Source organism: Acanthopagrus latus, chromosome 19 (genome assembly GCF_904848185.1).
Source record: "Acanthopagrus latus isolate v.2019 chromosome 19, fAcaLat1.1, whole genome shotgun sequence".
NCBI lineage: Eukaryota > Metazoa > Chordata > Actinopteri > Spariformes > Sparidae > Acanthopagrus > Acanthopagrus latus.
This window is the reverse complement of record NC_051057.1, coordinates 16,222,030-16,249,071: the sequence shown is the minus strand read 5'-3', so window position 1 is coordinate 16,249,071 and position 27,042 is coordinate 16,222,030. Positions and strand designations below refer to the sequence as shown.

At 43.5% G+C, this 27,042-nt stretch overlaps 2 protein-coding genes across 4 annotated transcripts; one reads left to right on the top strand and one right to left on the bottom strand.

Annotated features, from left to right (window-relative positions):
- The first annotated feature begins 94 nt into the window (after nt 1–94).
- On the top strand, nt 95–11,896 carry emilin2b (elastin microfibril interfacer 2b). 2 transcript variants are annotated; one of them, XM_037078868.1, is made up of 9 exons: nt 96–587; nt 733–858; nt 2,848–3,029; nt 3,136–4,830; nt 9,555–9,764; nt 9,843–9,899; nt 9,985–10,035; nt 10,120–10,236; nt 10,445–11,896. In XM_037078868.1, exons 1-9 carry the CDS (start codon nt 466–468, stop codon nt 10,774–10,776), a joined length of 2,892 nt encoding a protein of 963 aa, XP_036934763.1. In that variant the 5' UTR covers nt 96–465; the 3' UTR covers nt 10,777–11,896. The 2 variants fall into 2 exon arrangements, with proteins under 2 accessions (XP_036934764.1, XP_036934763.1); XM_037078869.1 differs by lacking the exon at nt 9,985–10,035 and having other exon boundaries at nt 95–587; nt 10,108–10,236.
- On the bottom strand, nt 11,296–27,042 carry LOC119008499 (phosphatidate phosphatase LPIN2-like). 2 transcript variants are annotated; one of them, XM_037078866.1, is made up of 20 exons: nt 23,604–23,677; nt 21,571–21,771; nt 20,401–20,496; nt 19,808–20,103; nt 19,605–19,721; nt 19,319–19,445; nt 18,766–19,216; nt 17,925–18,024; nt 17,517–17,704; nt 17,314–17,407; nt 17,157–17,226; nt 16,985–17,068; nt 16,627–16,706; nt 16,001–16,157; nt 15,251–15,399; nt 15,027–15,113; nt 14,777–14,929; nt 13,408–13,522; nt 13,137–13,240; nt 11,296–13,047 (listed from the first exon to the last, which is right to left on the bottom strand). In XM_037078866.1, exons 2-20 carry the CDS (start codon nt 21,760–21,762, stop codon nt 12,903–12,905), a joined length of 2,805 nt encoding a protein of 934 aa, XP_036934761.1. In that variant the 5' UTR covers nt 21,763–21,771; nt 23,604–23,677; the 3' UTR covers nt 11,296–12,902. The 2 variants fall into 2 exon arrangements, with proteins under 2 accessions (XP_036934761.1, XP_036934762.1); XM_037078867.1 differs by lacking the exon at nt 23,604–23,677 and adding an exon at nt 26,909–27,042 and having other exon boundaries at nt 12,903–13,047.

Below are 27,042 nucleotides of genomic sequence, written 5' to 3'. Positions count from 1 at the left end.
TTGTTCAGTCGTCCAGAAGTTTTTTGACTAAGAAATTTCACCTGACTTTTGATCAGCATGGGGGTGCGGAGATGATGACTCGCTGTTCATTGCTGCTAAGGCTCCTCCTTTAAAAAATAAATCTTAGTTCTAGTAATCCAGACAGACACTGACAGGCGCGCGCATTTTACGCACGGGATAATAACAGTGTCTTTTCCAGACAAAGACAATCATTATCCAAATTTAGACCTCCGGAAATTATGTAGTCCTCTGACATTGTGTTGCTGGATGTGAGCTTTGGTGTGTGTACGATCTGAGGAACGGAAAAAAGTCATCTGTCAGGGTTGGAGTGGCTCCCGAAACGTCACATCCACTCTTCTAGTGTGGGAAGGAGCTTGTTCAGGGCTGCGGTGCCTTCACTGATCACTGGACCACAGACCTTCAACACTGCCTGACTGGATCCTGCAGGAGTGAAACAGTTTCACCATGACGCTCTGTGGACTTCTTCACTTTTTAGCAACTCTTGCGCTCATCGGTGGAACACCTTTCCAGTATAACATGTTCCAGGGCAGCGCGTACTCTGGCTCCGACACACGCCAGAGGAACAAGTGAGTAGTGGATGTCCAGAGTTTATATCGTGTGTGCATGTTAATTTAAAAAAAGAAAAACTCCTTGGTTTGATTTGCCCCTCTTCTGTGCGTAAACTTGAGATTGCGGTCACTTTCAGGGGAGGTCATTTTTGATTTTGTGCAGGAACTGGTGCGCCTACGTTGTGCACAAGAACGTGAGCTGTGCCGTGGTGGGAGGCACGGAGAGCTTCATGCAGCCGGAGGTGTTGCCGTGTCCCCCGGAGCTGCCAAACTGTGCGCCACAAGTGATGTAAGTTCCCTGAAGTGCGGGGCGGTGGTTTTTTACCTCTGTTAGTATTTTTAACAACATGAGATTAAACTGTTTCTTCTTACTTGTTTATATGTATATATATTTAAAGGGGCGTTATGCAGTTTTGGAGAATATTCAGACTAATGTTTACAATGTTAAAGAGGTCAGAAGTATTCGTCTTTTCCATAACTGAATAAACAAGCTGCTCTCAGAGGACAATAAAATCCAGACCACTGTCTGAAGCTAGAAAGCTGGCAGGGTCCGCCACATGTAAACAAAGTAGACTAATATGATTGTGTTGTTCTTTAAGGTCGATTTGTTTATTCAGTCATGAAAACGGAAAGAGTTTGTTTATTTAGTTTGTTTAGGCATTGAAAAAAAAAATAGTCATAGAAGATCTTTCTCTTCTGGTTTAATTTTCTGCCCCAAAAATACAGAGTGCATCTTTAAGGCAACAACCCAACAAAGTTTTCAGGGTGAAAACCTCTTAACACATTGTCTTTTAAAGAATCTGCATCATTATTTCACAATGAAGTTGCATTGATTTGTCCTTTGAAGTGGTGTAAAAAAAAAAAAAGTACCCAAAAGTCACACCTAAGTGAAAATAACACATACATTTACATGTATGTATATACTGTGTGCTAAGGGTCAACCTAGCAACGGTCTGGCTGGATGAGTGTTGTTCCACAAGTTAGTCATTAGGTAACAGTAAGACTGTATCAGCACCGTAAAATGCATATTAAGATTAGCAAGACTACAGAAGTGTTGATAAAAGGACTATAAACACAATTATTTTTGGATTATAAAATTTTGTTGGATATGAGATTTAAGAAACACACACATATATATGTGTATATATACACTCACACACACACACAAACAAACACACACACACACACACACATTAAACGTTATTAAGCCTTGTATGAACTGTCAACAAGTTTCTTATAAGTGCTTAGAAACATCTCCTGATCTAACAAATACATCTTCATGATGTACATAGTCTTATAGGGACTTACAAGGGTCTCGTCACCCATTAACCAACGGTTATAAAGGACCTTAAAGTGGAAACTCTTCCCCTCTCCTAGCGTTTCCCTGTAGTGTTTCCATTACACTAAAGCTAGCAGCTACTGTCCAAAGCAAAAAACTGTAAGAATCCCAATTTGACCTTGAAACCCTGATCTCAGGGCTATGAAAAGGCAGTAAAACACCTGCTTGTGTTAACAAGTAGGCCGGTTTTGTAACTTACTGGTTTAGTAGAACGAAAACAAGACTTGAGCGGTCTGAAGTCCTGCTGGTAAAAAGAAGCTCATATCACAGAGGGAACAGATTTTGACACAACACCGGCGCTGCCCGTTGAGTGAATGCCCGTCCATCCTCAGGGTGCAGTAGTAGAAGGAAAACAATGACTCTTCCTGTTTTGGTTGTGCAATGGCAGATGAGCTTCCTTCGTGCCGTAACTCTGCCTTCATCTTCCCGGGAAAAATACCGACTGATTAGCAGAGGGAAAGTGAGGCATATAGGAAACCAATTTATGTGTGGAGAAAGACAATTTCCGATTACACCGTGCAATCAGTATTCACTTAAGTCTGATAAGTAGAAGCTATAAAAGTTGTTAATTGCCAGTTAGATATGCTCTTGATATGCTTTTTTTTTTGTTCTTAAAGCATCTTAAAAACATGACTCAAAAAGCAAAAAAAAAAAGATTATCCAGGATGAATGGTAAACATGGGCTGACTTTGTGTTTGTTTTGCTTCAGTGTTCATTGAGCACCAAAAACACGAGAAATGCAATTAATCATCGAGTGGACGGGCCGTGTGGGCCAACAGTGTCCTCATAGGAGTAGAAGTGATCTGAAAACCGCTTCCTGCCAACTGTGTGATTAATTAATTGTGAATGTGTCAGTCAACAAACAGACTCTATTGTGCAGAGAGGAAGAGTTGCACAGCATCTTACATTAAGTCATGTTTTTGTGTTTAATGCTCACAGATATCAGACACACTTCAGGCCGATGTATAAGATTGCTTACAAGACTGTGACGGAGCTGGCGTGGAGGTGCTGCCCGGGGTACCAGGGCTACGATTGCATGGAGGTGAAAGACATGAAGCAAATCCAAGTGGAACGTTTGCCTCGCGTTCCTGCTGCCTCTGGACACATTCCAGTCCAACAAGGTGAAAAGCCAAAGAAATGTAGCACAAAAATATGTGAAACAAAAATTAAACAAGTACGAGTAAAAAACTTCGTATTTCTGTGTTCCAACCCTCCCTCTGTTCTTAGCTCCTGAAGAGCAGACAGCAGGCCAGAGGAACCATCCATGGGACGGGGAGCGGCATTTCGGAGGTGCGACAGGTCACAGGTCACCACATGGTCGTGACGGATATCAAAATTCCCAACACCTGGAGGAGGAGGTGCAGCGACTGTCCACGATGGTCCTCGACATGCAGGCGAGAATGACAGACATGTCCTCTAACCTGAGACTGGAGTTCCAGGAGGATGCCAGTAAAATGCTGGTTACTCTGCTGAACAACGTCGGACAGCCCGTCAGTGCGAGGGGCGCGGAGGCCGAAACCGTTCAGGTGCAGGACTTCTCGTTTGAGCTCCCGGCGATGCCGATTGATGAGGTCATGAACAAGATCAGCCAGGTCTCAGATGATTTAGAGTCCAAGGGCAACACTCTGAATGACCTGCTGGGTCGCGTGGAACGTCACGATGGACAAATCCATCTGCTAATAGAGGCCACCCAGAACCATCTGTCCACACCCCCTCCTCCCCCTCCCCCTCCAGCCTATGACCTGCGAAGTTACCTGGACGAGAAGATCAGCGCCTTGAGAGAGGAGTTAATGGAGGGCATGGACATCAAACTGGGAGACCTGAAGAACTCATGCGATTATAAAATCATGTCAGTTCAGGAAAATTGTGAGGTACAGGAAGCCAACTACCTCAGCTTGGTCGAGCTCATGGAATCAAAGGAAACGGACCTTCGCAACGAGATCCAGGACCTTAAGAACAAGCTTGTTGATCCAGGGAAGGAACAGATATGTGACTCTGTTCTTGCCTGTGTGGAGAACCCTGAGATCCATTGGAACTCGTCTGAGAAGACTTCTGTAGTGGAGAAGCTGAAGATTGAGCAAGCAGAGGCCATCAAAGACCTGAGGGAGACTCTGGAGGACAAGCTGGCCTCCATGGAAGACAGACTGAACACCCAGTTTGTAGATACAAGCACCAACTCTCCGTCTGGTGGTCGGCCGGGCACTCAGAGAGACTTTAACTCTTTGAAGGACTCCGTTCGAGCTCTAGAGGTTCGATTTGATGTCTTGGATCGACTCTGCTCGAAGGCTAATGCAACTGTTCTAGAAAACCTTCAACAGGACTTCCAGAGCTGCAGAACAGCTGTAGATGCCATGGAGACTCATCTAGAAACCCAGGGGCAATTCCTCAACGACAGCACAGGCATTGAGAATATAAATAGTGAGTTGAGCAATCTGAAAGACCGCATGAACTCGCTTTCAAATATTGTCCGCCAGCAGTCTGAGAGTCCCAACGCTTCCTCGGGTCAAGTTAAAACAGGAGCTGAGCAAGAGGCCAAAGACCTTCTGGAGCTCCACAGGACTCAGCATCAGGAGCTGAGAGACCGACTCGAAGAGCTGCGCGGGGAGGTAAAAGCCGAGGCCGACCACTGCAGGGAGCGAACGGAAGATGTCGGGAAGGAGATCAGCAACATAGACAGCCGCATCGTCAGCATGGAGAGTTTATGCCGCAAGCTGGACCCGGTCGCCAGCAGCCTTCAGAGGATCAAAGAGGGTCTGAACAAACACGTTACCGCACTGTGGACCTGTGTCAACCATCTGAACGGCACAGTTGGAGCTCATGCAAGAAACATTGGAGAGCTGAGGGGAACCTGTCAGAACCTCCAGAACCTCATCTCTAATGGAGACCTGCAGGTGCAGGTGAACAACAATCCTGGGAAGACGGGTAAGCTGTAGGTAGGACTTGGCAGTAATATGATAGTTCAAGGCTAGATCACAATATATATTTTGATATTCTGAAATCTCCTTAAGAGCACTTCATAAATGCTGGGACAGGGCAACAAAATCACGTATCCCAAAACACTTAGGCCACATCACAATAAGGGTCCTGAGACACCAGGTTGGCTGTCGGGGCCCTCAGTGAGCATCTGTGGCTCTGGGTATTTGCTGTGTGTCCGGCACTGTTGGCCCCAGACGACCCTTGTCGGAGGCTTTTCGGCCAACTGAGCACGTAGAATCGGCGGCAGCTCATGGTGAGATCAACCATTCTGATTGTCAGATAAGCTGTGAAAAGAGAAACGGAAAAAGAAAGGGAAAGGCCCCCTCTTTCTGCTCTTTTTTCAGAAGCCATCTGGGGTTCAGCATCTTACTTTGAGATACAGGGGGCAGGAATCTGACCACCGACCCTCCAATTGGTGACCCCAAAGTGATGAGACAATGCGTCCTGCAAGCCATACTTTATATGTCACCTCAGACCTCAGGTTTTCTCTACCAATCGTTTCCAGGCTCCCGTCAGACTAAATCTGACACATTACCCAGAGAAATTTCAACAGTTGAAGCTGAGATAGTGATCAAATCGCTGAAACATTTCCCAACTTTTTAGATCACTGCTTGGACCGGAGTCTGTTAGTGTATCACAGGTTGGCTGTGTTGTTGGACAGGGCGCAATATTGCAGTGTGAGTGTGAGTGTGTGTGTGTGAGAGAGAGAGGAAGTTTCATTTAACCATGTTCCCAGTTAAAGCAGGCAGGGCTGATTGAAGACACATGCTTCACTTAATAGACCCCACTTGTGTTGAGCAATGCCTTGGCATCAAGAAATATTGCTCACGCAGCTTTTTTGTGCATCCAAGTTTGCTTCCAAGAGTGTGTTTGTCCATGAACTCCACACGTGTTTCTGTTTCTCGCGGTGTAAAACACGAGAACATCAAGGGGATTGTGTTCACCTACTGTACTTTAATATTGCGTGGATTTTTTGCTGTTTGTTCAGCCTCAGGGCTGGATAATTTTGTGTTGCTGTAAGCATATTTGGGAGCATAGATTTTCATATCGGTGCATATGTTGCATGCCTCTTGTATGAGTCTGCTCCTTAATGGTGCCTATGAGACCGAGCTGGACTTGTCCGGCTCCCACAGTCAGAACTAGAAGTACGCCCATAACGTTTACGAGCCGAGTCTCTTCCTCTGGGACCGGCTAGTTTTTCAGTCGCGGGTTTATGGGGCAGGTGATTCGGCAGCACATGATCCAGTCCTGAATCTCATGGGAGGTGAGCTGGAATAAAATAGTCCTGGTTCCAGTCCAAGTCAGGACCAGAGGTTTGTTTTCTGATTCATCGGTAGTTCTGAGATGCCAGTTTTCTCTCTTTTTTTTTTTTTTTTTTTTGCCAAAGTCTGAATCAGAGATGGCTGGGAAATGTTGCCACTCCACCCCCGACTGTTGTCATAACGTGGAGGTTAATTCATCATGCTGTCACTCGGAGGCTTTGCGAGAGGGAGCGTGATTATTCATGATTTCCACTCGCGCTCAGTGATGTTACCAGGGACCGTAATGACAAGTCGCTCTGTGGCTCTCTGTTTGTCTTTGCCCTGGCAGCTGCCTCGTCTTATTCTCTCCCTGCACGCTTATCTGAAGAGACTGGAAAAAGCAGTTCATCACGGAGAGATTTCTGCACAAAGCTTATCAGTGACCCGCTCGAGGGCGTCTTTATTTCAGAGCCCAGCTCCTCGGTGCGTTTAGATTAGGTGCTACTGGATCGACGTTCGTATCTTTGTTTCCTCACACCCTGTTCAGTCCCATCTGCAGTTTTTTCTCACTTTTTTTTTTTTTTTTTTAAATGTTCACGGCTGAGCTCCTCTCCTGTTGAAATAAACAGAGCTGCACTCAGTCCTGCGGGGCCATTTGTCAGCGTGTTTACCATGATGTCACGCCGGTTGTGAACCTTAAATAAGAGGGTCAGGGAAGAGACGGAGAAAGATGCAATTTGTCAGTCTTTGAGTGATTTTTTGTTGCTTTCGCCGCACACTGATCATGACGTTCTCGCTTTGACGGGTTACAGCTTGTTGACACAAAAGTGAAAGAAATACCTAAACCGCCAAGAATTTGCTTTAAAAACCAATTTCTTCAATCAACAGCGGGACACATTTTTCCAACGTTACAGCTGCTCAAACTTGAGAAAATGAGGAAGACAAGGATTAGAAGGACAGAAAGATTATTTTAACCAGGAATATTCCAATTGAGATACAACATCCCAAAGGCCAAAATGCTCTCCTCGGTGTGTATATATAACTTGTATGTGTTTCCTAATCCCTCTCTACGTGTTTTAAAGCACATCCTCCTCCTTGTGTTTGACAAAGTGGCCTTCTCCAACTTAAAACAGCTTTAAAGAGCTCTGTGATGAGGATGCTCCGAGATAAGAAACATACTTTCCTGCTTCTGCGAGAGATAAGGCAATTTGTAAGGTGACGCGGTCTGCTCAGTGGTCGAACTCGGTGATAACCCTCGTGAACCGAAAACAAGACGGAACCCGACAGAACGCCCTCGAGAACAATGAAGCCTGCAGCGTCCGGCGGCTCCTGACAGAGTAGGTGCTAGATTATCTGAGGCAAGAGGCTGGCCGTGTTGACTCCCAGATGCATTCAGAGGCCCGAGTGTTTTGGGCTGATGGTGACTCATTAAGTCAACGTGCACCACACTGAGATGCAGTCGTTATGATGTGGTACGTAATGCTGGAAGTGGCCTTTTCTTGTGACCCAAGCGGAGCTGTTGCATCCTGTGACTAACAACAAAAAGCGAGGGTTTTCCCATGCTGCAAATCTGGTGGTCGACAGCGGATCCATTTGTCGGCGGCTCACCTCGTTCATCGCGACAAACACTCTGGCGTACACGTGCACACATCCTGCGTTTGCCTCCCAAATCAAAGTCGACCCACCGGAGCACATACCTGACTTTATATGAGCAGCGACCAGTCGAGCACATGTGCACATACGCAGACTTTTTTGTTTCACCCCCTGTGCTGTTTAACGGTCACACACCGTCTCCCCTCCACATGTTGACTTTTAACAGGCAGACTTTTTCTCTCTCCGGCCCTCTATAGTAAATTACCCTTTTTCCCCAGGGTGAGGTGACAAGCTGTCTGGTGATTGAGCATGTGGCCGTGCCTCGGTATGCTGCTGGTATGCCTTTTATGTGCTGGTGCTCCTTTTCAGGACAGCAGAGGGTAACAGCGACTACGCGCCCCTCGGCCAGGGGGACTGATCTGTTGATAAAGTCAGCGGCGGTTCTCAGGAATGCAGCAGCTGTACATGGAGTCAGAGCCGATCGTCCTTGTGATGGCAGATGCGTCATTGTCTCTGTTTATGTGCTTAATGACGGGTTCAGGTGATCGCACGTTAGCTGCTGATGAGAGTCAGCAGTAGCACAATATAAACACAAACACGACATTGTGTTTCTGTTGGTGGAAATCAAAGTGAAGAAGTGGAAATACAACACAGGATGCAGACTGGATGTTATTCATCCGAGGTTTGTTTTTGTTGTCAGCCATTTCAAAAGTGAAGCGTGCTGAAATGTTGGGTTGAGACTCTGTGGGATGTAATCGAATTACTTACCGTCACTGCTGATGTCTCACTTTTAAGTTCCAGATTCTTATCTTTTCACCACTTCCAGATTGATCAGCAGTTGAGAATACAATGGAATAGTGAAAATCCAGAGGGACATCAATCTATATGTCAAGGTAGAACAACATATCTGTTACCAAATATGTTGTTATACCTTTAAATACAGCCTTCTGGATGTTCACTTATCGTCGTCTTTTTAGTTGCTGATCAGTTGAGAAGGAAATATATAAATGTGTCACAGTTCTGACATTTATATTTACTCAGTGCCACATCTGCGCTTCCCACCCTGAGCATGACGTCAGGCAGTGTGGAATCATGGGAGTTGTTGTCTGAAAAACCACCATGAGGATGAGAACTGATGCGACTCAGTTCACAGATGAAGTGAATGTCACATTTGCCAGCTTCCTTCCTTGTTCTCTGATGAATCATCGGATGTTTACCCAGGAGCTGGAGCCTCGGGCGACCAAATGAAACGCACACAACACCTTGAATACAGTCAGAGTCGTCTTAGTTGTTCATAAGTCCACAACTTGACAAAATATGAAAAGACGGTCTAGTTCTGTTTAGACTTTTTAAATACAGAAATGTTACATATTCTGCCTTTTAATGTGCAAATCAAAAATACAACATAAGCTGCTTCAAATTAGCGGGACACACATCTCTCCTGTGATGCTGACAGTGAGGTCAAACTGCTTCATCGTACCTCTCGTAACACTGACATAGTCGCTCAATGAGTCAGACGGTCAGAATAAATCCCGTAAACCTGAATCTTTACTTCCCTGAAATCATCAGATCAACCCGTTGTTCCTTCATTAACATGATTCTTTTCACTTGACTTGCCCTCCACTCTTTCTCCCCTGCTGGTCCTTGTTCGACCCCCTGTAACGGCCTTGACCCCGGTTTGAGAATCACAGTGCTACACTCAGCTGGCGCCAGGAGATTTCAGAGTCACGGTGTAAACCAGCTGCTCTGTTAACACATCTGACCTCAGGACATCTGGTGTCTCGCTGACCTGCTGCCTCAGCCCCATCACTCACCGCCTTATCTTGTCGTCTGCAGGTGTTCAGGTTCCTGTGGAGGACGCAGGACTTCCTCAGGGTTCAACCAAGACCCTTCCAGTGCCGATGGGCCCGGTTGATTCCCCCCTCCCGCAGCCGCCTGTGTTAGAGACCGGAGAGGCGGGACCCCCCGGCAGGATGATCGCGTCCAAGCTGCCCAAGGGGACGGACGGCAGCATGAAGCCCGTTCAGGGTTTCGCTGGAGCTCCAGGTGAGACCGACACGTACCTGCACTCTCCTCTTCCCCACTATTGTTTCTCGTGTCTCATCCTCTTGTTTTACCTCACAGCGTCCCCCAACGCCAAGTTTACTGACACACCAAAGTCCAGCACGCCCCTCACCTCAGGTAAATACTCCTATAGAATCATTCTGCTGCATCCCAGCCGAGTCTGTCAACGGAGGATCAAACTAACTGTCCTTCTGGCCAACAGATGTGAACCTGCCTCACAGACCATCACCACACAAACTCGACCAGGCCTCAGGTTAAGAGTTTATTCATCGTACAGTTTCCTGCCTCTGTTAACCTAATCTTTGTTGGTGCGTGATTTTTTCAGTCCTGTGTTCAGGTGAGAAGATGTCGTTCTCAGCTGGTCTGACTCTGCCGCCGTCCCTGGGAGAGATGGGAATCATTCGGTTCAACAAGGTGCTGGTCAATGATGGAGGACACTATGACGCTCACACAGGTGACTGAAGTTGTTTAGGCTGTAAAATGTAGGAAAATTTGCAACATGATTGACTGGAAACCTGGCCAAGTGATCCAGCCATAGAACAAGATATTTAACTGAGAAGATCAGATAGAGTTAGTCTGTGGATCATTGATGGGAATTGAGATATTTATTCTCGATTAAAGTGGTGGTCCTTGTGTGTATTAAGAGATCTCTGTGTCTTCAGGTATCTTCACAGCTCCCACCGACGGACGCTACCTGCTGACGGCTGTGCTCACGGCCCAGCGTGGCGAGAAGGTCGAGGCGGTCCTCTCCGTGTCCGATCGCAGCGTCCAGAAGTTGGACTCCGCAGGTTTCCTGTCGGGAGCAGCAGCACCGCCGTCACATGGTCAGTGTAACTGCAGCAGCTCGACGTCGCTGAGTCTGGTTCTGCCTCTGAGCAGAGGAGATCGAGTCGGACTCGTCCAGACGGCCGGGAAGCTCGCCGCCTCTGCCTCCTCTGAGGTCCTGTCGTCTTTCAGCGCCGTGCTGCTCTACCCCAGCCCATCCAAACGGTAGCCCCGACACTTTTAAAGACACTCGACAGCATATATAAGGCAGAAGTGGATGTCATTTTTAAAAGACACTTTTCTAGAAGTGGAGCACAGTGTTCAGTATTGAGAATACACAATACAGTCTCCAAATTCTATGTGAGATTCTACTATAAGTACTAATATATATAGTGTGTTTTTATTGCAACGTTTTCATATTTCCTCATGTGGAGTTTTGTCTTTGACCTAGATCTTACAAACAGTATGTTGCTCTGACATTTAATTGTTTATTGTTTATCTGAGCATCCGAGTATTTAAATGCACATACTACCCTGTACGGACACCACCCAGTATTTCTTTTTGTACTTATGTTAATGAACCGTTTGTGCCAAAATCTGATTTCAAGTTGATCTGATTGGATCGGCCGATAGCCGAAATCAGTTAGTGTTTGTTTTTCTCACATCCTACAGTTCATAGCAGTTTTCATACACTCACACTCCTCTTGTTGGTGCTAAAATTGTCAATAATACTGAAAATGAGCTTTGACTGTTCTCTGAAATGTTTTTTATTATTATTATTAAAGCATCATCCAACATTTGATTTAACAGTTCATCACTACAATACATTCAGTAAACACACAGTTTATGTACAGTAGGTTTCTACAGCTTTAACACACTAGAAAATGACTTTAAATAATTCATGTCTTCAGAGCTCAACTCTCACATTAACAGACAGAAAGCCGATCAAACAGCTGAATGTATTTATCAAACACATCATCCAGAACGTACTTTGTGCAAACGTTGTTACATCACGATGTAACAACAGTCTACAGGAAGAACCTGAAGCAGCAGAACTACAGAAGTGTTGTGTGTTTACTTCACACAGAGTTTATCACTTTCATAGAAAGAATTACATTTCTCTGTCAGTCGTCACTGAGCAGAATAAAAACAAAAACAGACTTAACGTTAATATACTGCAGTTGTCACGATGACAGAAGTCTGGCGGAAACATCAGCAATGATGATTCAAAAGTCATCAAAAATAGTTTCAACTGTTTGTCCAACTACATTTTTCTTTTGGAAAAATACTTATTACCAAGTATGAGCATCATCTGCAGCTCTAAAAGTCCTTTTTTTAATCAACTATAAGCCAAATCAGTTTTCTTTTTTCAAGCATACTGCAATAGTGCAAATTCCTGAAGCTTCAGAGCAAAGACATAAAGATGTCAGATTTCTACAGCTGAAATAAGACCGTTTAAGTATGAATAAGGCCTTAAAAGGATGAAAACAAAGCTGCTATAAATATTAACTTGTAATTTTCACAATGGCTCTCAAGGCAGGGAGAGAAGGCTGTGTTCAGAATCGCATCCTAACGTACGACACAAGAAGAAGATGTGGACAAGATTAGCAACAACATCTGTGCACGTCAGCTTACCGGACACACACAACGTCCCAAAATGCATTGCATCTTTTCTTTGAGGTCAAATGGCAGCTGTGTCCATTGTGTCACACACTTTTCCTCTCCACTACATTTTTGAGGCAAATATTATTGGAGTCAATGTGTATAAATACATTTATTTAAATATATTTATTTAATTTATCAGCAATCAGATTAAAAAAAACAAAAAAAAACACTGATTCTGATGACGGGAAAAATGCTGAATGTCAGATCAGACACATATCGGATACTTTTACTCAAGTACTATTTTGCAGTGGGAATAAAGTTGCATACTGATGATTATGTTAGTGTCAGTTTGTTAGTGTGTGATTCTGCACACAGCTGCTGTCGGTGGCCAGTTTAAGCTCAGTTATAGCGAATCCACTCCCTGAATAAGTGCTCAGGCAAAATCTTCTCTTAACAGACGGCAAGAAGAACAACTGATATGTCACACGTTTGGCTTTCCTTCGTGCCAAAAGCTGACAGAGCCTTCGAACACGCCTCTTAATAACACCAAAACTAGTCTGCAACTGCATGAAGGGAATGAGTCTGAACTGTGAAAGACATGGAATACAGACTTTTCCACTAAAGAGGAATGTGTCTAAGACGATATCAAACTACTCCAGTGGCTCACACAGATTTTACAAAGACTTCTCAGAATGAAGTCAGTGCATACAGTTAGTTCTGCTGATTTCAAGTAATGAACCATTAATACGAGTTAAAGCAGCTCCTCAAAGCACACCTCAGCGATGGGCTGTCTCCAGTAACAGAAGGAGCTGAACTCGGGGCAGCTGAAGGTGGCGTTGTGTTGTGAACTCCGCAACGGGAAAACATGCTCCACCAGCTCGCTCAGCCGGCTGTATCTGTCAAATAAAAACCAGCCATGACGGGAAACAATAAACGTTTGTCAGAGCGACCAAAACAATGACTCCAGTGATGGTTCGGTACTCACGATGTTTTATTGCCTTTGGCCTGCTCGAGGATTAGCTCTCCTTTGGGATTCACTGTAAATATCCGGCACACAGGCACTCCCACTTGCTTGTAGGCAAACACGTCCTGAAACAGAAGACAGGGAGGATCATATCAGTGTAATGGAGGCTCAACAACAGTGTGACTGAACATTATACAACTGTTGTAAGTAAATCCCAGATTTTCATAAAAACATGATCTGTTGTGTAAACTTAAAGTGATACATAAACAAAAACGATTTACTAAACACTTACGCTTGCTCTGTTTCCAAACGCTGCGTAGAAAGGATTTGTGTTGGGGAAAAACAGGTTCTTGATGTCTGTGAGACATTCGATCTTGAACTTCTCAGGCTTCTTCTCAATGATCTCTCTGACAAGAGAAAGAAAAGATTACAGACTCAATCTCTGACCTTCTTCTGCTGCTGCTGGAGCTGCTTTCCTACTCTAATGAAATTAAGATGTGTTTCCACCACAGTACTTTCAGCATAGTACCCTTCAAACACTACGTTACCCGAGGTGACTGCATCTAAACGCCAGATCTGGCTTGTGTTTCCACTCTGGACAGTACTCTGAAATGTAGATGTGGTTGTTACTGCCCGGCTTCGGCCTCTCAACAAGCTGTCGCATTTACCTGACACACCATGTCTGTAGTTAGCAGTTTGTATATGATGTACAGTACAGGTCACAGAAAATGTATCATTTATAACTATTTAGAGAGTCAGTGAATTACTAAATTCACCAATCAGTAAATATACAAAGAGAAAAGACAAAATCAGTCTTTAGTCGCTCGACAGTGCAGGATTATGTGACAAATACTTAGTGGCCAAGAGTAGCTAAGTACATTTTCTGAAGTACTGCAGTTAGGTACAAATTTAAGGTACTTTATTTGAGGATTTGCTTCATATGCCACTTTCTACTTCCACTCCAAATATAGAGGAAAATATTGTGCCATTTAAGATTTTTACACACAAATCATATGAAAATGTACAGAACTGAAACAAGTCACCCAAAGGAAAATGAGTCAGCCATTATTTATATATTTCAGTTCCTGCAAAAACAAACATCAAAGCAGAATCTGATAATAGACGTGTCGCCGCTGATCTGGTGAGCAGGGCTCTCATCCATCAAAAATATTCTTAGATTCATGCTTCAATTCAGACCTAAGATCTTTTCCAACATTGTGCTCACATTCAATGATTAAAAGACGCTGAGTATAAAAAAACGTAGCTTGAGCGGCTTCTCAGAATATTATTTGTGACTTACACATCTGTGATCAATGAATCTCAAATCAATTTAAACTGATGGCACCTGCTGCAGTTTCCTCTCATATAATGAGGCACAAATCAGGATTTATTGGAATAAATCACAGTGATTGCAGCTGAGGATCAAAGTCAGGCAGCTACATGATCGATAGGAAAATCACTTCAGTCAAGTCTATTCTTTGCTAAGAAACAGGTAATTTCCCAGTCATTCCCAGCCAGTAACCTCTATAAATGACTTTTTACACATGGTTTACTGCTTCACTCTTACTTAAGATCAAAGCTAATCATTAGTCTCTTTATAAATGAGGACCCAAAAGCAGTAACATTGATGCCAGAGATCAACTATACAGATGATTTCTCACCTGTGGAAGGCAGAGAAGAGGCTGCTGGGAGACAGCATGAGGGGTCCCTGAGGCAGCAGAGTCCCTCTGTCGTTCACCCAGTGCAGATATCCTCGGGTCATGTCGGCCATGCCGATGGCTCGGGCCGAACAGTACAGGAACTTGTAACCATTCCTGAAGTAAGCAGATATTTATTCATAGATTAAAATCTTCCACCTCACTGTCTGACATTTGTACTCTGACAGTAGGAAACACGTCGTCTGTGTCTTACTCGTGCACTGAGTGGTAAAGTTTAGCGATTCCCTGGTGAGTCCAGTCTTTCCCGAGCTGAGGCAGAATCTGACCAAACACGTCAGACCTGTGGGAGGAAAAATTCATTATCAGACTTCTCATTTCAAATATTGTGGCTGAGATTGAAAGATTTGACTTTTGTTGCTGTCTGAGAATAAAGACAACATAATCATAAGCAGGTGGATATTTGAGAGGTTTTCATACTTGGTGATGGTGCCGTCGATGTCAGAGATGATGACCTTGTCGTCCCAGTTCCACAGGTAGATGGTGCCCTCGCAGCGACACGTCCCCTGATACTGGGTGGTTATGCTGAAGGTGACATCATTAGGCCCCTCTCTCAGCTTCAGGCTGGCCTGAAGGAGAGGAAATGAGAGCAGGTTAAAAGAATCGCCACTTCTTTCTAACGTCATATCCTCAGATGTTTTCATTTCTCAACGTCAAGGGGCGTCACAAAACTTGCTTTGCTTTCTCTTTTGCGGCAAATTTAATCGATGTTTTCACATGTGCAGTCGTACAATGTGTCAGTTTGTTTTAAGGTCTAACGTGACCATGTGAAAATAAATACTTTCTGATTGTTTGACAATTAAGTATAGTTGAGAATACATGTCTACATGTATAGCTATCCAACAAGAACCTATAATTGTTGATACCGACAAGTGCGTATAACTTTTTTTGTCACTTGTGTATGTTAATGTGTTTGTGTCTCATCTTCATGTAATTCGTCTAGATAGCATCGACTACTACTGGCATAAAAGAGACATATACGGTTACTTTTAAGAGCCACAGGGAGTAAGAGATGCAATCTTAGTACACAAATATTTAATCAAAATGAACAAAAGCTTTCCTCTAGTATCTTAGGCCAACCTTCTTCACTGGGCTTCAGCACACATAATCAGAAAAACAGCTTCTGTCTTTGCCTAAATTTAGTCTCACTGGCAGTGTCAGTGATCTTACTATCTGGTCAGACGACAGGCGGAGGGACTTCTTGTAGGAGTGACACGGCGCCGGGGCCGGGCCTTCTGTCTGCACGTGCTCAGTAGGGGTCAGAGCAGGTGCCACAGTGTTCAGCTCTTTAGTCTCATCGTCGCTGGACCACTCGGCTGTTTTCTGCCTGTTGGAGGGGAAAACAATTGTCTAGATGAGTAGACGAGAGCAAACTTGGCCTGTGATGAAGACAGAGAAGTGCGTTGTGTTTAAATATGTACAATAATAAGACAAGGCACTGACGTAAATACAGATTTATAGTAGATAATGTGATTAAGGCACAACTGCAGAATCATATAGAGCCACCAGAGGGCAGCAGACCTCATCTGTCTGTACAGTAACTGTTCAGATATGCAGCATGTCTTTGTTTCTTACTTCATACAAAAACTGGATGCATCTTTAATAATTTCCAACTAGAACTGGAATCAGCGTGGTTTACAGCATCTTCCTCCTCGTTTTTTGATGATGAGTCTCTGAGTCATAAATCATCCGCACTGCTCGCTGACTAACATGCTAATCCAGCCTCTGTGGGACATGTTTACCCAACACTGTGACTGTACAGTTGTGAGGACGCCGGAGCTTTGTTGCTGACTCACTGTGTTTCTGGGGCCGGGTGAAGGGCAGGGCTGTCTCTGGTCAGAGACTCCTGCCTCTCTAACTTGGTCTCTGATGATAACTGAGGAGAGGAAGAGACATTATCAACCTTGTAAGAGACAAACAACCAGAGTTTAAAACCAATAAAGAGTTAAATTTGTGATAAAAGTCTCTTTCACAAGCTTAAAATTCTTTACATAATAATGCAAAACATGGTCCTAATGCTTTCTGATGCATTTGAGCAACCTGTTCCTCATTTGTTTAAACGCATTTACAATGCAAAGCTCCTCAAACAGCTTAGGATTCCCACTGTAAACACACAGATGAAGCTGTGACTTTCCCTAAAAACCTTTGGCTTACCTGCTTTACGCTGCTCTTTCTCCAGAACCACCAGCGTCCAGACTTTTTAGGCATCTTCTCCTTCACCCAGGCCTCCTCTGTAGCCTGTCATTTCCATAAATTATTCAGATGTGAACAGATAGGATGTGAAATCAGACAGTAAGCTGTGAGACACATTAGACTGAGAGCATACCTTCGGTAAGTTCTTCTGGAAAGCCTGCATGCACAGTATCAACGGAGCTGCCAGCGTCCAGTTGTAATACCTGGTGGAAAAAAGCTTTGTTTTAAGATGTGATGTGTGATGAGCGTCCACCCATTTACTGACTAGATTAGAAGGTAAGACGACTCACCTGTTCGAAATTCTAACCACCAAATTGGGATTGTCGATGATTGCTGGATTCTCTGCAAATTCATTGTAGGTGATGATGTGCTCCATGAATTTATCTGGGATGAAAAAGACAGAAATTTGTAAATAGAGGTAAAAATGTGTCACAATCCTATGGGGAAATCTGTTTTGTCAGTGTTGCAGTAGCTAACAGAGATTTCTGAGTACCTTTAGAGATCTCTGAGTTCTCTCCAACACCTCCACACAGCGACAGGGTGACGTCAGGGAGGTCGCCAGCAGAGTCGGACAGACACTCAGTGCCGCTGTCTGCTGCTGCGCTGCCCACAGACTGAGGAGACTGAGATCCAGAGCGCCTCCCCATCTCCACCCAGTGTTTAGGAACCTGCTCAGACTCACTGGAGACACACAGACAGACAGTCCAGTTTCACAGAGTCGTGACAACAGCTGCAGCCATTTTCACTTCATTTGCACATGTTTCCGGGGGAATCAAAACTCAATATTGTGGCCCCATTCAAAAGTTGTCAATGAATGTTTTGTCACCCCCTGAACATGTACTCATACATAGTTAAATAATCTTAAATGAGGTGACATGACTCCATCTGCTGGGCTTTGTACCTTTTTGGGAAGTACCGAGCAACAACGTCTGGTTCAAGTGCATTCAGGTCGTCCAGGTAAATATCTTCAGGGCCCTGATGTTGGCTCCTCTTCCTCACACCTTTGTGAAAGCAGCAGAGGAGATGACTGTAAGAGTTTACTCCGAAATCTTCTCACTTCCTTTAAACCGATGCATGTGAAAGCAGACACTGAACTCAGGCCCGAATAGGAACCACATCCTTCCTGTTCACATCACTTACGTCGAGCTGAGTTTACTATCAAAGAATCTGGAGTTTTCTTTCCCAAGCTCAGACTGATGGAGCTAAAAAAAAATCATTACAGGTTTCTGTACAGTTTTCATGTCAAATAAGCAGATTCAAGTTTTATGTCTATTTGAAAGTCACTTGAATCTATTTTTCTATTTTCTTTAAGGGACGGTAGTCTAAAATGTTTCCTTGTGAGATTCAGTGTACTCATTCAGTGACTGTATGCTTATATAGCAGCTCTGGAAGTGGTTCTGTTCCACCTTCTGACACTTGTCATAAATATGTTAACATGAGATATTGGCGTTCCTCAAATGTCTTGTTTTGTCCACAACCAAAAGTTTTAAAGTTCACTGTCATCAGCTATGGCGCTCGATCGTCGCCAGAACAACTTTTTCAGAACATCATGATGTCACAGTTAAGTTTTGGACATTTTGGATAGAAAATGTCCTCATTTTGTCATTTTATCCTCTTAGACGTTTGCTATGGCTATCACTGGGGCAGAGGCATAACAAATACTGTAATTTCCTTCAGTGATGAACACAATATACAGAAACTATAAAAACACATTTTCAGAGTTATAAAGAAAGTCATGTTACTTCTCCTCTTGATGGGGGAGTCGCTGCCTTTAACTCCCGCAGAGTCTCCAGTCTCGTTACCTCCTCCACTGGTAGCGGAGCTGCTGTCCCTGCGACTGGGAGGCGAAGACGTCCACCTAGCCTTGTGCACCATTTTTGCAACCGGCTCAGAATTCGAGGGATGTGGTTCAGAGGTAAAGCTCCTGGATATTAAATTTGAAAGTTCTGGCTCAAGCTTGATAATGTCTGTATTGTTTGAAGACACTTCCGGGGCCTGTGGTTTGTGACTGTGCTGATCAACTTTGATGGTCCGAGGTTCTGGTTTAATAATACTGCAAACAGGATCTGTGGTTTTCTGTCCTTCCCTCGACTCTTCCTCCATGGCTTCTGTGCTCAAGATAACCCTGAAATGTGTGTTCTCAGAGGGAGTGATGGTCAACGTCTTTGGCTCTGATTTGTCCTTTTTGTTGACCTGGATACAAGAAAGAACAGAACAAGACAGGCTTGGAAAATATTCCCACATATCTCCATTGTTGCAAAGACCGAAGTTTAGATCAGATTCTAGCAGCCTCACCCTGGTGGACTCTGGAAACTCTCCCCAGGTCCACTGCATGTGGGACTCGGCCCTGAGCATGCTCTCTGCAGGCTTCACCATCAGCTCGGAGTCACTCTTGGGCGACATGGGCTCGGACATCTCCCTGCTGTAAACAAACACGTTTCCACTGAGTCAGCTGTAAAAACTTGTGGGAGTGATTTGTTTTACTCTTTTACTCTGTTTTGATGAATTGGATGGAAATTGTGTCTCATCGTTTCTCTGCGTTTGTGTAAATATTTGAGAGGACAGAGTGGGGCGGCCGTACGTAGTGCAAGGGGACCAGTCTCCATCGGAGAAAGGGTAGCTGTCCCATTCGAGGGTGGTGAGGGGGGAGTGCTGCTTGTGGTCCATGTTGTCCTTCATCAAGGAGAATGAAGATGTTCTGAAGACAGCAAACAATTAAATCAACAACTTTTACAACAATCAATGCATAAAAACGCAGCTTTTAATCTGAACATATTAACTGACCGTCCATGTTGCGTGTTCTGCTCCTCGTCTGAACTGAGCTCACACAGCTCCACCTCCCCGCCTGCAGATGTGGTTTGCTCCTCCTTGCGTGGCTCGGCTTTGTGCTTCCTCCTGCGTCTCTTCCTCTTCTTGCCGGCAGTGTTGGAGCAGGTCTGCAGGTTTCCAGAGGACGGGTCGTCTTGACTCAGAGGCTGACTGTTGTCCGCCGCTGGTCCCACACATCTGGGCTCTCTGCTCCTGAACAAAGCCTCTTCTGTGGGGATGGGCGAGGTCACCAGGTGGGCTGGGACTATCTCCTGTGTTGAGATAACAAAAAAAATACATATATATATTTATTCATATTTGGTTTGGTTTGCTTATTTCATCGAGGACACATAACAGACTTTTAACCAACTACACACATTTTTATTTCAATCCATCCAATAATTTCTGAGACACTAACAGACCGACAGCGGCACTCCTGCCAGCACGACCAAGAAGGACACGTCCAAGAAATGTTGGATGTTGTTATATTTGGTAACTGAGTGCTATTAGTAAATAAATTCAGCCGAAATAAACACTAAAATATTCTGCATTTTCAACATCAAGCTCACATTGTGCTTCTCTGTCTCCTGGACAAAAAAGGCCTCTCCATTGTCTCCGAGCTTCATGTGCAGCTCCACAGGCTCCCCATTGATTTCTATGTCAATCTGCAGAGTCAAACAAACAAACACATTTCTGTTAGAATTACTGCAGAGTTCACTGCGTTCTCCTCAGATGGCTGCCGGTTTTAGTGGGCATTAATGAGGTTTGTTTACACCAAAAAAAGCTGCATTTGCATTTTCTACAACGCAGCTCATTGATGAAAAGAAAACTGTGCCGCAGATTTACCTGAAGAATTAGGCTTAAGTCGGAGAAAAATAGAGAACAGATTGTTCGAAAGCTTGCAGTTTTTGCAATACAGCAGAAGTTTCTATCCTTGTATTAAACAGTCAGGGTATTTTCAGAACTGTGCTGCTTGAGTGGAATTAGGTTGTTCAAAAGGTCAACAACACAAGTAACCTCACAGGATGTAAGAGTTATCAGCAGTGAACCAAATTGTCTGCAAGAGGCTGATGTCTAATGAGAGGTTGAGAGGTCACAACCTGGTTTTATTCTGTTTTTTCCTGATTTTGATGATTCACATCTTGACTGAAAGTGAAAGTACAGACTGTTTCCTGTACTGCCAGGCTCTCGTGTAAGTCTGTAAAGAGAAAGGCTTTTCTATGAGACACTTTTTTTTTTTTTTTTTAAGGGATGAATCTTACCGAGCTGGGAATAAGAAGCTAAATTGAGCTTTAGTCTGTGTAGCCCACCTTAGCAGTCAGCTGACAACTACAGTGTCTAAAAATAGACAGGAAGGGCGATCTGCTCTGCTGAGAAGCAGAGAGCGGATGGAAGTGTTGAGAGAGCTTCAGAGGGAGAGCAGAGAAATCTGTCACTCCATCACAACACACTGAAATGAGCTGCTTCAATCTGCCTGCTCATCCCACATTTTACTGCATGTTGTTAAAGCATCAACGCCAGAGCTTTGAAAGCAGGAGGAGTGAAACTTGATATGCTGCCACTGACTTTTGCTTTAGATTTTGAGATACAAATCATTTTAGTTGCACAGATAATCTGGCTTCATCTCTCATCACTGGTCAGTTTTACATGTTAAATTTGTATGAAAAATGTCAGCAATTTCTCACATTCTTTTTCAAAAATGTGATAATCTTTCTCCTTTTAGTAATGTGCAATCTCACCACTTTTTCCCTGGAGCGCAGAACTCCCAGTTTTCCGAAGCGGACGTGGAAAGGGGAGCACTGGAACGTCCCATCAGGCTGTCGGACCACGATCACATCGATGCAGCCTGACAGAGTGGCCTGATTGATCCCTTTGTATAACTCCTTCACTGTCACCAGCACCTGGCCCGCCAGCTGCCCCACGTAGTTCATGGTGTCCACCTGTCGGCAAAAACTCTCTTCATTAATAAGCGTAAATGTGAGAACAATATTCTGCACTTTGAACAAGTTCAACACCTGTAATACCAGCAGAATGAAAACCAGCATCTACTTTCTTTTACTAGGCCAGTGTCCCAATAGCACGGCTCCTGTTGTTCAGAATAGTATGCAAAGGAAATGCATGCTGGTCCCTAAACGCAGCGGCTCTGTCCCATTTTCCTCAAAAGAGTCCTGAGCTGACGGAGACTTAATCAGGCCCTCGAAGGCAGCAACCATGTTGAGCAGAGCGGACAGAGTGTGTTTCTGTCCCCACAAGGAACACACTCTCAAACTGACCCAGTTCTGTTCAATACAGCACCAGCTACTCAAAACGCTTTTAAGTTTAGGTCACTTCTTTCTTAGTGATCGTTGAAAACAAGTATGTCTTTTGGATCTCTGAGTGTCATATATACATCGTTCTGTACAACTTATAATGCATTTGTGGCAGTAATAAGGTGAATGTAAGGAAATAACCATTTTGATGTATGGCAGACATCTTGATACTGCTTTGATGAGATATCTACTGGTGTTAGCATGCTACACAGCTAGCCCAAGCTGTGAAAACCTCTTTCTCCCAGAGGTCCAAAGCTCCTGTGCTGTGAGTGCAAACACCAACACCCCCCCCAGTTGTCTGGCTAACTGCACGGCTAACTGAGCTAACAAGCCAACAGCAGCTACAGGCTTGATGTATAAAAACAAAACAATTAGCAGTGATTCTGCTGATATGCAGCCCCTATCTGTTGGAAGTACAAAGGTGCAGCGTGATTAAACAACATCTTTTCACCCTTGTGTCATATAGAAAACGGCAATAACGTTTTATACATACTGCTACTGCGATCACTGATAAAAACAATCAACTGCTTGTTTCAGTATTCAGGACAAAGTTTTACACTGACTGAATCAGAGCTGAATAAAAGCTGGATGGACTTTGAAACCATTCAGGCTCTCAGACTGGCAGCCTCTGCACCAACTGACCTCTTAATACACTTAACTGATGGCAAAAGGAAACACAGTCTAAATATAACTATCTGATGGGAATCACTTCAATAATATCGCTGTGATTGATACATTCAGCATACCAGGAACAAAACAACAACATGACCTGACACACATACAGTATATCGCTGATAAAAAAGGTGACGAACAGTGTGGCACTAACACTCTACTGACAATATAAAATACATTGAGCAATATGATGATAAAAATCACGAGATGATTTAGATTTGTTTACACATTAACTTAAACAGACATTTTGTCATTCTGTTTATGTCAAGTTTCATTGCCTTCCGTGTATTTTGGTTGGATGCATTGGTGGCCCAGTTGACTGCTTTTTGGTAATATTCGACTGAACTTATTTGCTTTACAAAGAAAAATATAATTAATTCATTGGACTTTTGGGCTCTAATAACAAAAGTTACATGTAAACAGGCGGTATCAAGTCAGTGACTTGTATCTGTTGGTCAATAACCTAAGTATTGTGAAAAGCATAATTCTGTCACAAAATAAAATTATATATACTGTGATTTATTCTTCTGATTATCCACTCGATCACTGTATCTATTGTCGAATATCTCTAATAAGAAGGTGGTTAGAAGAAGACTGGGTTAAAAAACTGGGTTAAGATAACAGTTAAAACTGTGGTTTGGATGAAGTCATGATTACCAGAGTCGAGGTCAGTAAGACTATCCAAATAAAGTCCATCATTACAGGTCATTAGAGATTAATGACAGCCACAATAAAGAAAACTAATTTATTCTGCATATCCAAATTAAAGTCTAACCAGGACTCCAACTCACCAGAGTCCAGGGGGACTTCTGGTGCAGCTGCCGGTCCTGCCGCTGCTCTCCAGGAAACCTCTGTAAGAGCTCCTCCATGTCACCCCAACAGGACTGAGCTGAGCGAAGGCCTGCTCAGCCAACCTGCTCCTGCTCTGTGCCATGCACCACAGCTTCTGAGACCCGTCTAACACGACTGGAGGAAAATTACCCCAAGCCTGAACCATAAAACGCTTACATAAGCTCCCTGAGCACCGGCCCCCTGTCACCGCCAACCTGCGCTCAAAAAGTCTTTTGAGAAACAGCTTGAGGGGAAATTTTAATCTATCAATTATTTGTTTGACTAGGCCACATAAATAATTTACTCTCAAACTTGAAAAACAATGACAAAGGCACACAAAAGCTGCATTTTAGTATGTTAAGGGTACAACCCATCATTCTGACATGCTATTATATTTGAGAATGCTATAGTGCGTTAACATTAATCTCAGCTGAGGTGCATCTGAAGCTAACAGGAATCAGTCAGGAATTCAAATAAATGTCCACAGTTGGTGGAGCGACATAAAAAGTCAGTCATTAGGATTCATCCTCTGGAAATCATGAATGCATCTACCAAACTCTGAGAGGCTGCAGCCATGTTAACAGTTAGCAGAGCTGCTAACATGGTTGGGATATTTTACTAGATACAGTCAGTGAAATGTTTGGCTTGCTGGTAGTGCGAGAGAAAGAGATATGGGATCACTTCATCCTTCTGGCTTCATCTGCTGGAGTCCACAAATGTCTTAACGTAATGACAATCCATTCAATAGCTGTCCAGATATTTCAATCTGGACCGAAGTAGTGGACTGAGACCAACGCTGACATCCCTACAGCCACATTGCTATTAAGTGATTGAGTCTTAGCTGTAACTGACTGATAACTAGTTAAACTAACCAAGTAACAAACATTATTCCAGTCTGCTGAGCACCAGTTGATAATAGTATCACACTGTGTTCCTACAATGCACTGTGCCCCCCCCCAACTGAACCACATTGTAGAGTGAAACTGCGCTGCTCATTTAATGGACAAAGCAGAAGTGTCTAGATGAGAGTCATCGGGCCCGATGGCAACGCTGCATAACCAGAACTCTCCAGTGAGCTGACTACACTCTGTCTACATGAACTACACACCACACCAAATTTAGCAAGAGCCTCGACTCCCACAGCACTTCATATAGATCAGAGCACTTGAATAAAGATGTAGTGGTCCGATGTTCTGCACAGTTTGTCTCTGTGTGTGGGCTTGAAATAAACTGAAACTAAAGTTAGTTTTTCTCCCTGATCAAGACTAGTGTTCATGTATACAACAGAGGTGGAAACTAACAAGGTACATTTACTTAAGTTCTGTACTTAAGTACACATTTTTTTTTTTTTTTTTTTAAAAGGGACATACCTCCAACTTCAGAGTAAAAGCTATGCTGCCAATCTGGATTCCCAATGTCGTTCAATATGCCCTCACTATGTAATACAGTATAAAAATATTTAATAATATGATATGATATAATAATAATAACAATAATAAAACACACAACAAAATAAAACCACACAACCAAAACAATAAATAAAATGGACTTTCAAGCCTTGTCAACAAAAACTGCATGTAAAACAATGGGCAATATTGAGGTCAGCAAAAAGATCAAGCTTATATACATATATTGATAAGTCGATTAGATATGTACAATAAGTCAATAATGTAATTATCACAATAGTCCCACAACTGACTAACTGATTCATTGTTTCAGCTCTAGTTTAAAAGGCAGCTAAAGCAAACTCCAGCTGATGTAGACCAGTCAACTATTGTCTCCAAGGTCAAGACAAAGCGAAAGAAAGAAAGATATTTGAAAACTGAAAGTATACTTCAAAATGGATATGTAGTTTTGCTTCTACTTCATTCCAAAAGACTGTAACTTAGAGGCTTCACAGCCTCATATTAAGAAAACAATCTATGCATCTCACAGTGCAACTGCGGTCAAGCTGTCCAACCTCCTAAAGCTTTATTTTCTAGGTCCCGTTTGTCCTACATTACAAAATGCCCCAATACTTGATGACACAACTCCAGCACAGCCAGGTCTCATCCGCGACACACTGAGGGGACCTTAAGAGGTGTTAATCCTGTTTACAAGCTTAGTACAAATCTAGCTTTCCCTGTCTCGGCACGTTTGTCCTGCTCATTACGTCCAACTGTCCAACGTGATCCTGCATCAGCTAGTTGTTGTTTGGACCACCGTTACGTCACTGAGTCTGCAGGTTTTTACTTCAACAGCCACAGATTGTATTTCTGACAAATACAATACGATAATGTTTATGACTCTGCAAACTGCATGGTGTACTTCACAGTTATTTACTGTTACTGTTATAAAACACAACATTATTCCTATTTGAGGAGCTCAAATCAGGTGTGTTTGACATTTTATCTTGAAAAATTACAATTCATTCACAATTCAATTAATCAAGCCTTTTAGCATTAATAGAACAATATTTTGGTTCTTTAAATAAACCTAGTATGTGTGGGTGTTGTTATCTCTGAGGAAACAAATATATTATGACATCAAATTCTCCAGATTTACAAGTCAATCAGCTATATAGCAGACTTTAAGAAGGAAAAAAGAGCAAGAAATACAGAGTTACAATAGCTTAAATCTCAGAAACATTGATATACAACACAGTACACCGGTCTGTCTCACAATAGGTTTCCTTATCTGTTTGACAGGATGTGGTTTAACACAATTAAATGACAAATCCTGCAAACAGTTGTCGATCATCGATTGTCAAAAATATGATGAAAACAAATCCATCCACCTCACACAGTTCGTGATATGGCCAAAAAATGAATTCAAATCTGTTCAAATGCACCTGTAAGCGATGTGAAGTCTTCAGGTACAGCAAAGCGGTTTCGCTATTAAACCTATGAGGCGTTTAGGGACCCATGGAGGGGGGTTTAACGTGACATAGTGACAAGACATTTATGGGCGAAACTTTAATTTTATGAAGCAACAACCTGTACTAGGCTCCAGCAGTTAATGCGAGGCTTATATACAACAACATATATTTATATTTCAACACGTCAGAGGCGATAAACACGAGTTACAAAACAAGCCGCTAACTTCAACGTCTCCTCCGGAAGGTTTTTAACGACTCCCCTGCCGGTGTGTTCACGGCACAGAAGAGCGACATTAACCAGCAAGTGACACACATCCCCGTCTATTTAAAAAAAATAAATAAATAAATTATTTACCTACAGGGGTTTAATGAGGATACGGAGGAGAATAGCTGAGGAAACCATCCTACCTGCCGGAGTAGAGGCTGACCCGCGGGCAGTCCCACCTTCTGTCGGCTTCCTCCGCCGGCAGCTCGTCGACTCTGAAGCCGACAGCACCACGTGACCCCGCAGCGCCCAGGCTGCACGTGATGAACGCGGGAGG

Coding starts and splice junctions, on each gene's coding strand:
- LOC119008499 (XM_037078867.1), bottom strand. CDS start 21,762: ATGAACTACGTGGGGCAGCTGGCGGGCCAGGTGCTGGTGACAGTGAAG. Junction 19,722..19,807: donor CAGAACACGCAACATGGACG/GTCAGTTAATAT, acceptor TGCTGTCTTCAG/AACATCTTCATTCTCCTTGA. Junction 17,227..17,313: donor GTGGTTAGAATTTCGAACAG/GTGAGTCGTCTT, acceptor TTTTTCCACCAG/GTATTACAACTGGACGCTGG.
- emilin2b (XM_037078868.1), top strand. CDS start 466: ATGACGCTCTGTGGACTTCTTCACTTTTTAGCAACTCTTGCGCTCATC. Junction 859..2,847: donor AACTGTGCGCCACAAGTGAT/GTAAGTTCCCTG, acceptor TAATGCTCACAG/ATATCAGACACACTTCAGGC. Junction 10,237..10,444: donor ACACTATGACGCTCACACAG/GTGACTGAAGTT, acceptor CTGTGTCTTCAG/GTATCTTCACAGCTCCCACC.